Here is a 12092-nt window from a genome sequence, read left to right on the forward strand (position 1 = left end):
CATCTGTAGAATATCAAAAAGTTCCTAGTTGAGTTGTTTTTCAATATTTTTCGAAGTGTGCCACTTATTTTATTTGTCATTATCTCTACTTTTCCAAAAGGGTCAAATTGAAATGTCTTCTATGGTTTTTTCGTATTCTACAACATTTCAGCTAGATAATACCGTTAGACCGAGATCAACAACTTTTTTGGATCAAGAGATTTTTTAAATTTTATTCTCCTTTAGAGCACCATCCATAGGATCGAAAAAATAGTCATTGATGAATATCAATGATGAACGAGGCCTCATGATGGTCCGTTGCAACTCGGAGTTTAATTAGATTTCCTTCTACATATTCATTTCTGAGAATTGACTGAAACAACTGAAATATTTCTAAAATAAGCTACTATTGGACCTTTCTTTTGCAAAAAACGAAGGAAATCGCGATACTGATGAGTCTGTGGATTATGCTATGATGAGATGCTAATTTCTTATGGGAGGAATTAGAATGGTAGTTGATAGTTGTGCCTGTATAAGTCGGTTTGTGGTAAATTGCAAAATTATATTTGTTGCTGATTTTTGTAATTGCGAGGTGAAAAAATGTCATTGTTATATTGGTTTCTTACGTTGTGAATTTTATTTTCGCGATTGGAAGGATTGAAGAAATGACTGTTATCATTCATGCGTTTCTGTGAAGCAGATTTTTTAAAGATGGAATACAATCACTACAGGAAAATCCTTAAGGCGCTGTAAGAGCGGTGCCTGTGCGAAAGTAGCGATTCACGTTGGATTTAGAAAGTTTATTCCACATAAACGCAGTTCTCCAAATGAAAGAGTTTCTGAACAGTGAAGTTCGAGGTGTACTGAGTTGAACCCCAAAACGATGAGCAGCCACAGTCCGTCGCGTATTTTTGATATGTACCGTTCTTGGTGGAATCAAATGTGCCAAGTCATTTGAACACCCCCCGTGAAAGTATCTATAAAAGTGGGATAAATATTCAACCTTTCTTAGATATTCCAGACTATCAAGGTTGCAAGAGATGTTCGTGTCTCCAATCAGGCGTATGGCTCTTTTCTGGATCTACATGAGGACAATACCCCAAAGAAGGTCTGATCTTTATAAAGCATCAGAAATTGCTGAAGTTTGTACAGTTTTCTTGTTCGGAACAGTGTTCCAAGCTTTTGAGAAGCAGCCTTTGCAATTTCAGCGACATGATTGTGCCACGACATATTGGTATCTATTTTAACTCCAAACAAACTTATCGAAGCAGAAAGCGGAATTGTCTGTCTTTACATTATCATATCCGGTTCGGAGACATTTATCTTCTTGGAAAAAAGCGATGCCCAATTCGAAATCACCTCTAGATCTTCATTAAGATATGCAACCTCCTGCTGCCTGCGAAAATGTACATCCGCAGCCTATGTCCTGGAATCCTAATGGAATGACGAGACAAGTGTGCTGTCGTCAGCAAAGCAATATATTGGATTTTTGTTTTTTTAAATAAGTCGTTGATATACAATAAAAAGAGGGTTGTAGACAATATGAATCCCTGGGAAACACCAGCGTTAATAGTTGAAGTATTCGAGAGATATCCATCGACGGCCACTTGCAGGGAACGTTTTTTCAGGTAGCTGTAGAGTCATATACAAAAATAATCCAACAAGTCATAGCATTAAAGTTTGGCCAGCAAACTTGCTGTAGCTGTAGAGTCATATACAAGAATGATCCAACAAGTCATATGCAACCTCCTGCTGCCTGTGAAGATGTACATCCGCAGCCTATGTCCTGGAATCCTAATGGAATGACGAGACAAGTGTGCTGTCGTCAGCAAAGCAATATATTAGATTTTTGTTTTTTTTAAATAAGTCGTTGATATACAATAAAAAGAGGGTTGTAGACAATATGAATCCCTGGGAGTAGTTGTTTACAGCTGATTCTCGGCCTCCCCCCACCACTATGACGTATTAATTGCTTTTTTTATTGGTTGTTGTTTGGTGAAGTTTTTTTGTTGTGCAGTGAAGTCAAGGCATTGTGACCTTGAAGTGTCTGGTGCATGGATCGTTCAGATTTTTTTTTTCATATGAGATTTTGTGTGTTTATGTGTGTGTGTAGGAGAATGCACGGTACAGGGTTTCATCATGTGCTTGTTTGTCTATGTACAAACATACGTCTGCATACTTCGAAGATCCTCCAAGTAATAAATGCTCCATCGGTGTTAGGGCACCAAGTTAGTAGTGGAGTGACGTCACAGCAATAACCGTTCAACGGCTAGAGAGCGACATGTTCACTCCACGACGTGTGGCAGAGTAATGCGTATTCATCGGTCTGCCCTCACCTCTCCTGAAGCGATGAAGGTTCGCTCTAGCCCCGCTATCGATGGTGACACAACGGCAGCCGAGGACTGTTTGCCTAGCGTCTACCCTCTCCGAGACCGCAACGACCACTGCTTGCTCGTATATCGACATCTGTTATCGCATTCAGTTGGGAGGTAATCTTGGCGCATGTAGTTGAGAAGTGGGGTTGGCTATGATGTCTTGACGGGTCCTATCAGAGTGTATTTAAGAAGCGTACGAGTGTTGGCTATGTCAGTTTACATCAAGTGAGTTAGTGAGAACTATTATATAAAATGTATTCCTGTGACTGTGGTAAATCTTTCACTCGTAGTGATAATCTTCGTCGGCATCAGCTCCAGAGTTGCCAAGGAGGGCCTGCAGTGAAACGGGTGAGAGTGGATAATGCAACACCTATGTATACGTGCAATTGTTGTAATGTGACAATTCCTATGAGCCAAGTGAATTCTCACCGAAGAACCATGAGTCATAAAAATAATGCATGTGTTCAATTGTCTGACGGTGTTCAAATTATAACGAATGCATTCAATTGCCGCATTGCTACATACAGGGTGGAGAGTTCGATTGTAACCAGTGACTACATGTCATTTTTCAATAAGATTAGGCAGAAGGTCATTGAATTACTGGAATCAGCCATCAGGATCCATAAAAGCATCAAGGTGAATATGGAAGTTTTTGGGAATTATATTCTTCAGACTGATGATTCGAGGGACACGAAGTCATTTAATTCCCAAAATAAAATAGTGGACCAATCTTCAGATTTGAATGCTGTTTTTGATGGATTCCGTGATGTAATTGTGGCTCAAACGACTGAGTTCCAGGATCGTGACTCAGGTATTTATTTTTTAAAAATTTCAATAAGATTGAATAGTAATTTTTTTTTTTTTATAATTCAGGTTGGACTTGTGAAAAAATATTGTTTCTCGAGGTCAACATTAATAAATACAGTCCACTGGAAGGACGTTCATATGTGAAGCTGCCTCAATGTATTCAATGGAAGAAAGCTGTTGTGAATGTTCGTAATGAAGATCAATATTGTTTTGCCTGGGCTATAACATCAGCATTATATCCTGCAGATAGTCGAGTGTCCGAACTTACGTCATATCCACATTTTTCCACTGTTTTAGATGTCACAGGTATGGATTTTCCGGTTAAAGTTAATAATAAGAGTATCGAAATATTCGAAGATAGGAATGATATTTCAATTAATGTTTACGGTTTAGAGAGTACATTTGAGAAGGGTAAAATGAAGTATGAAGTTATTGGTCCATTGCGATACTCACAGAGAAGACTCCGGAGACATGTCAATTTGTTGTTTATAACTGATGACTCCGGTAATGGTCACTATTGTTGGATCAAAGATCTTTCAAGATTAGTTTCTAATCAACTATCAGCTCATAGACAGAAAAAATATTTTTGTGACGGATGTTTGATATATTTTTCTGATGAGAGATTGCTTTTACGTCATAATATGTATGATTGTAATCACATTAGTACCACAACACCAACTACTAATTTAAAGATCAATAAATATGGTAGAATGGTTGCGGAAAATAAACTAATGTTTGAAAACTTTGAGAGGCAAATGAGGGTGCCATTTGTAGTGTATGCTGATTTTGAATCAGTGCTTAAACCGATTCATGTGAATGAGCCAAATCCTGGAAGTTCATACACGATTAAAACATTCAAACATGCCCCATATTCATTTGCTTATTTGATAAAGTGTTCATATAATGATGATTTGACAAAATTTGTTACATATAGGGGTGTAGATGCAGCTCAGAAATTTGTGAGTAGCATTGAAGATGATTTGAAAGAGATACATGAAAATCATCTCAGAAACCCTAAACCAATGGATACACAAACTGTCGAAGAAGAAGAACAGTTTGTTGCAGCCAGAACTTGTGGTATATGTAATAAAGCATTTACTGATGGTGACGTCAAAGTAAGAGATCATTGTCATGTCACAGGAAAGAAAAGATCACATGCCGCTCACTCGAAATGTAATTTAAATTTCAAAATACCAAACTTCATACCTATCATTTTTCATAATTTAAGTGGTTATGATTGTCATTTATTCATAAAAGAATTGTATAGGAATAAAGAGAAAGTTGATGTTATCCCGCAAACTAAAGAGAAATATATATCTTTCACGAAGCATCTCTTTACACACAGCTATACCGATAAAGATGGTGTGGTTAGGAAGAATTATCTCAAAATGAGATTTATCGATAGTTATAAATTTATGACTAATTCGTTGGAGAAGTTGGGTGCAAACTTGACCTCCGATCAATGTTTGGAGATGCACAAACATTTCCCACAAATTGAGAAATTCAATTTGATGAGACAGAAAGGTGTATTTCCATATAGTTTTGTTGATGACATTGACAAATTGAATTATCCATTACTTCCGACAAAAAATCAGTTTTATGACACACTCAATTGTGAACATATATCGGAAACTGATTATGATAGGGCTAGAAAAGTTTGGAATTTATTCGAGTGTCAGAATTTGGGGGAATACTCTGATTTGTATTTGAAGTCGGATGTATTGCTACTATGTGATATTTTTGAAAACTTCCGCACCACAAGTTTAGAGATATATAACTTAGATCCGGCACAATATTACACTGCACCTGGATTATCATGGGATGCCATGTTGAAGTTCACTAATGTTGAATTGGAATTACTAACTGACATTGATATGATTCACTTTTTTCAAAAAGGTATACGAGGTGGAATTAGTCAATGTAGCGAGAGGAAACATATAGCAAATAATAGATTTTTACCCAATTATAATCCCAACGAACCTTCCACATTCATTACATATTTAGATGCAACAAATCTATACGGTCACAGTATGTCACAACCTCTACCAACAAGTGAATTTACATGGTTGACACCAAATGAAATTCTTAATCTCGATGTGATGGATGTGAGTACTGATAGTCCGTATGGGTATGTATTTGAAGTGGACATTCATTATCCACAAGAGTTGCATGATAAACATTCTGACCTTCCATTTTTAGTCGAAAAAATAATACCACCTCGTACACAATCGAAAATTCCCAAATTAATTCCAAATTTGAATGATAAAAGAAAATATATTGTTCATTATAGGAATCTACAGCAAGCTGTCAAAAATGGATTGATTGTAATGAATACACATAGAGTATTGAAATTCAAACAATCATGCTGGATGAAACCCTATATAGATCTTAATACTGAAATGCGTAATAGGTCTAACAACAAATCTGTTAAAGATTTCTATAAACTAATGAATAATGCGGTGTATGGAAAGACAATGGAGAATGTAGATAATCGAATTGATGTTAGACTCGTTACACATTGGGAAAATATAAAGAAAAATATAGGTGCCAGCACTCTCATAGCCAAACCAAATTTCAAAAATTGTTCAATTTTCACTGATAATTTCGTTGCCATTCAATTGGGTAGAGTGAAGGTTCATTACGATAAACCATTATATTTGGGATTTTCCATATTAGAATTATCTAAAACAGTCATGTATGACTTTTTCTATGGATGCATCAAACAACACTTTGATGAAAATGTCTCTTTACTTTACACAGATACCGACTCGCTCATTCTTAAAGTAAACACAGAAAATTTTTATGAATTCATAAAAACTAACATAAGTAGATTTGATACATCCAATTACAGTATAGTTAACCAATTCAATATTCCAGTAACAAGTTCAGTCTTGGGTAACTTCAAAGATGAATTTCCAAATGATCCAATCATGAGTTTTTATGGTACAGGTGCTAAAGCATATTATGTGAAATCTGTTGATGGTGAATTTAAGAAAGCCAAAGGGGTTAAAAGATCTGTAATAAAGAATGAATTGACATGCGAAGATTATCAAAAAATCGTCGAACAAGGTGGTATGATATTCAGAAAGATGAATTCATTTAGAAGCGTGTTACATGATATGTATACTGAATTAAAAAATAAAGTTGCATTATCATATCACGATGATAAACGATTTATCATTCCGAATACTACCCACACTCTTCCTTGGGGTCATAATGATATTGAATTTTATGAAAACGATCCAAATGAGAACATTCGTTGGATAAGTAATATTATTCAACAATCACAATCTCAGGAGACTCCATTGGATCAATTGATTAATTTATTATCTGCCGAGATCAATGATTGAAATATCATTCAATATCTTCAAAACCGGAAAATTCAATATTGATATTTATGTAGCCATTTATAATTAATAATATATGATAGAAGTAATGTGATATTAATATATTATGTATGTATGTATATGTATTACTGTAATGAATATAAAATGATTAAAATTTTATTTGTATTATTTCTATTTCCCTAATCAATTACTGCAATATATAGTATAATGTAAATGATAGAAATATCAGTTTGAAGAGAATCATCGTAGAGTGCACAATGTCTAAAACAATCGATAAGTTTGGTAGAAAAAGAAAATGGGGTGGTAATGTCATTCGAGGTCCTCCTGGGAATGGTTTTAAATTAACAAAAGATGGTCATTATGACATGCAAAGGAAAATATTGAAAAATACAAGTGAACCAATTGACAAGAGTGATTGTGTAACTGTATCATATCTTGAGGGGGAAATTAATGGAGCAAAGGAAGTTATACTTCTAGCCCTACAAGCTGCAATACAATCCACAATAGGCAATATTGCTCGGGACGCCCGGCAAGCATTTGACGATAAAATTGCAGAGGCTCGGATAACTTTCACTCGTAAATTTGACAAACTTACAAGTGATGTAGACATAAAAATGTCTGACATAACAGCGTCTACAAATAAAAAATTTGATGCTATGTCAAACATAACAGGGACTACAATGAAAAAGTATGATGTACTGGAACAGAGAGTTGAAGTATTGGAGAAAAACCATAAAGAAGTTTTGGAGAGAAACTATAAAGTCAGGCCATCATCATCAGGTGGACTGGGATATCCAGGACTGAACATTAATCCAAATCATAGAATAATACAACCAAAACCAAAACCAACTGATGATGTATTAATGGAACCAACATGGTGAATGTATTCCCACGTTAGGTTAGGTTAATAGCTACGTTAGGTTAGCTGCATACTTACGTTAGGTTAGGTGTTAGGTTAGTATTCCCTCGTTAGGTTAGGTTAATAGTTACTGTAGGTTAGGTTAGGTTAGGTTAGGTTAGGTTAGGTTAGGTTAGGTTAGGTGTTCGGTTGCATAGCGGTAGGTTAGAGTACCAGGTTAGGTTACGTTAATACATACGATAGGTTAGGTGTTCGGTTGCATAGCGGTAGGTTAGCGTACTAGGTTAGGTTACGTTAATACGTTAATACGTTAGGTTAGGTGTTCGGTTGCATATTATGTTACGAACGCGCGCGCGAAGAGGGCGTGGATGTCTCTCCAGATGTCCCGCCTACCTGGGGCCGGAGGCCCCACCCACCTGGGTGGAGCCCAGGCAGTGGGCGGGGCCCCCCCCCCGTCGCCACCAACTTTTCGGATACCCCGCCCCTTTCCGAAGCCCCGCCCCCTTTCCGAAGCCCCGCCCCTCCCCTCCCCGAAGCCCCGCCCCCCGACTCCCAACATTTGCGCATGTACACCCCTACCCTCATCGCGCATGTGCGCTCCCACCATTTTCCCACCGCTCACGCATCGAAGTCGATACCCTCCGGAGAGCACTCCACAACATTCAGTTCGAGAAGTCATCTCATCGAGAGCAGTCCACTCCACAACAAGGCAGTACGTTCCAACGACCAACTTGATATTTGAGTAAGTAAATTAGGAATGTTATTTTTTATATCAACTAACTTTGTATTATTTCTTCTTTTTCAGAATGGCAACCAATACACAGGAGGTGAATAATGCTGTGGCGTCTATTCTGCCGGTGTCCGCTGACCAGGAGGAGGCAGCATCTTCGAGAGCGGTGACGGTTGACCAGCCAACCACTTCGCGTTCGCGAGTTAGGTGCAGATCTTCTAGCCCTGACTTATTCGAGGAGGAGGAGGAAGTCAGGGCTGTGAAGAAGGTTTGCCAACGACCTGCAGCAAAGGTTGGTCCTATTTCAAAGTACCGAGCTACTTGCAATAGGACTAATCCTTATGCAGGTAGTTTTTCGACCTCTCGTAAGAGGGCCTCCACACCAGCAGCAGCACCAGCAGCAGTGGAAATTCCGAGGAGTCCTTCTCCGGAGTTGGTGATATTGTCGCCGTTGGTGACGCGACTACCACCGCTGCCAGCGACACCGGCGAATCCTGAGGTGTTGGTGCCACAGCCTATCGGAGAGGTTAGTGAAAAGATGAGTGTTTTTCTGCAGAGATGCAAGAAAGCAGAACGAGCTGCCCGATCTAGCGAGGCCGCGTTGGTTACCATGAAGCGACAAATGGCTGAAATGGATAACCGACGGAGGGAAATCCAAAAGGAAATGGCCGAAATAGATCGGAATTATGCATCTCTGCAGGAAAGGTGTAAAGCAGAGACCTCTTCGATAAAGCTGTACAAAAAAATAGTGACAGTTATGGACACTCTTTTTGTAGATGAAGTGTAAATGTAAGATTAGTTTTAGGTTAGTTAGGAGTATTTAATTATGGTAGTTTTAAGTTTATATTTGTTAAGTTTATATTGAATAAAGGAAAAGGAAGTGAAATAAAGGGTGTACACTGTTTTTTGGTTTGGTACACATTGAACAATGCGATGGTTGGAGCATTTTTCTTCACTTCCTCTTATTATTATTATTATTTTTTTTATTTCAATTCCAAGTTCTTCTAGACAAATACCTCACATCAATTTTTGTGTCCTCTAATCACTTGTAAATAATTTCATGTGAAGAAAATTTAAAAAATAAAAAATAGACATGTTTCATAGTGAAATCGACAAGTATATTTCATTTGTATTTTATCCATTCAAGTATCTCTTTCATTGAATATGTCTTATGTCACTTTGCAATTTACCCCTACTCATTGAATATGTCTTATGTCACACTACAATTTACCCCTACTCAATGTTCCACTCCTCTCCCACTCCCTCTCGAAAGTATAAAAGTAGAAATCATCTGATGAAACATTCAGTTGATCAGCTAGCATCGAGATGGAACCCGATTCAACCTCCGAACCCTATAGCTGCCCGGATCAGGGGTACAACTTCAATTACTGGGATAACAGCCAGGTACAGGTAGTCTCTTCCACCACGGAACCCCACAGTCCGCCATACGAATACCGGGATCACGACATCAGGATGCAAGTTCAACATGTCACTGGCAGTGACGAAGGACACTTGGATGACTCGGAATATCCAGATCCTGACGGATGGTGGGACCCTGCTTATGATGACATTGTCCCAATGAGTAGCGACGACGATGATGATGACGACGACGACTCTGGTGATGATGCTGATGACGAGCTTGACGTTAGACGTCCTCCACCATCCCCTATCCTCATCGAGGATAGTCCTCCGCCATCCCCAATCCTAATCGATGATGATGTCCTCAATTCCGATGATGACATATAATCATCTACTCGTCCATCATTTCCTTTCCTTTCCTTCCACGGAGTACACACTTTTTGGTTGGTGTACACGAGGCACTGCGAGGCTGGGGCAGTGTCTTCCTCCCTTCCTCTCCCTCTTATTAGTTTTTTTTTCCATAATAATCACTAGAATTTCTCCTAATAATCGCTCAGAGTTTCATTCTTGATGTTTTCGAATCTCAAACACTGTTCTACATTTCACCCCCTCCATTTCATTTCTTCCAATATAAATATAGCAACAATCCCAGTTCTATATCATTCTTCCACAATGTCGAGTACAGGACCCATCCAAGTACATGAAATAGATTCAACGTCTGATCATTTGAGTACAACCTTCGCTCAATTTCTGCAGCGAATCTATGATCTTCCTGATGATTTCGCAGAACGAGTGGAACAAGGTATTCAGGACGACATAGATGCTGTTGACGATAATAATGCGGATGATGTGATTAGTATATCATCTGATTCAGCTGATTATGACGACGACGACATCATGAGTATATCATCTGATTCAGATGACTACTATGAGGATGATATCATTAGTATATCATCTGATTCAGATGACGATACCATAATTATTGTTTCTGATGATGAGGAGCGTTAGTCCATATCATTGCATGGATTAATAAAAAAATAACAGCCCTTTTCAGGGCTACAATTAAAGACTGAAACAATAAAAAAAATAGCTCTTTTCAGAGCTACCATTATACTTTCAAACAGAAACAGATTCATACCATTGTTAACATTATGTTAACATTATAATCTCAAACGAAATATATGTATGTGAAAGTATTCATCATTATATGCATATGAATGATTGACAAATGCCAACTTCAACTTTCATTTAAAGTAGTACTCATCATATGCATAGATATTCAATGACTATCAAATTCCAAATTTCGACTTTTCAGTCAAAGTAGTAATTTATTTGTCATATAATGTATAGATATTCAAAGACTAACAAATTTCCAACTTAGACTTTTATTAGTCAAAGTATTCATTTGTCACATAATCTATGAATACTAATACAACTAACTACTGTTTGTGTGAATAATGTAGCCCTGAAAAGGGCTGTTGTTTTTTTTTTGACCAGTAGGTCCACGGTTATTGTGCCACAGGTTGGACATTATTACATATAATACATGTAGATACTCGGGTGAAGTTTGTTAGTGGCCTCTCGCAAGCTTCACACCAATTCTGTCCCATTTCCATAATTGAGACAGTGTTGTGGGTGTTGACATGGGCATACCACCCTCCATTATTGTTTCTATGCGAATAAAACCGAAAGCAGCACCAACATAGTTTTTTGTTCTCTCCATCTATTGTGCTGATCAATACGTATGCATCCAATGCACAATACAAATCCAAGGGATCTTCCAGTGTCTCACTGACATTGAGTGTTCGCATACCGATCCTCATAGCACCATCACCTTCAGTTGTGTCAGCTTCTATCCCTTCATCATCTCCTTCTTCATCCATGACCCTCTCAAACTCCATCACGTCATCATCTTCGTCGCTTTGGTTGGCCTCGTTTTCAACTTCGTCTATCTCATCTTCATCGACTCCAACATCTTCTGCTTCAACTATCACTTCCTCTAGCGGAACATTGACATCCTCATCATCTGATTCGTCTATCCAATTGTTTTCATCAACAGCAGCTATTCTATTTAATGCAGCATTTATTTTTGCAGAATTCATCTTGTTGTTGTTTGCTCACAGTTGTAGAGAGTGAATGAATGAACTCTAGGTTTGCAAGTCAACTTATATAGGAGGTGATGCGACTCCCACTTGACTCGTTTAGAGTGGAATAGTAGGAGAAGTTATCCCACTATACTTCCACATGATGTTGATTCGTATAAATAGAGATCGTAGGTATAGGAGAGAGCATTCAGAGTTTCTGTAAGTCATCTCTTAATATTTCTAATCGAATTAGTAAAATGCCGTTTCCAAAAGAGTGGAATGAAAAACCAAAAGTGTGTGTCTACCCAATGATGATTGCAGGGGCTATTGTGTGCTACTTTTGTCAAATAAGTAGACCTAAGGATTCAATCAATCCATGTACTGGTATGTGTAGTGATTGCGTGTTGCGGATTCAACTATCGCCTCCTTCTCATCCACCGAAGCGAACAAAATCGGATTATCGTCAACAACAGTTACAGTGTCTGAAGTGTTCCGAACCTATAATATTTAACAATATAGGTATCTGTAGAAATATTTGTGGTACCTGTGCTG

At 38.0% G+C, this 12092-nt stretch overlaps 2 protein-coding genes across 2 annotated transcripts in view; both read left to right on the forward strand.

Annotated features, from left to right (window-relative positions):
- Positions 1-12092, forward strand: part of tfc (Brevican core protein triforce) — a 223880-nt gene that overhangs the window by 54192 nt on the left and 157596 nt on the right. The window lies entirely within an intron of this gene.
- LOC141479945 (uncharacterized) lies at positions 1900-10947 on the forward strand. The gene is made up of 3 exons (XM_074169413.1): positions 1900-3165; positions 3228-8109; positions 8173-10947. Exons 2-3 carry the CDS (start codon positions 7736-7738, stop codon positions 8882-8884), a joined length of 1086 nt encoding a protein of 361 aa, XP_074025514.1. The 5' UTR covers positions 1900-3165; positions 3228-7735; the 3' UTR covers positions 8885-10947.

Source organism: Leptinotarsa decemlineata, unplaced genomic scaffold (assembly GCF_025532065.1).
Source record: "Leptinotarsa decemlineata unplaced genomic scaffold, Ldec_3_MD MMD2_P_RNA_scaffold_11, whole genome shotgun sequence".
NCBI classification, from domain to species: Eukaryota; Metazoa; Arthropoda; class Insecta; order Coleoptera; family Chrysomelidae; genus Leptinotarsa; species Leptinotarsa decemlineata.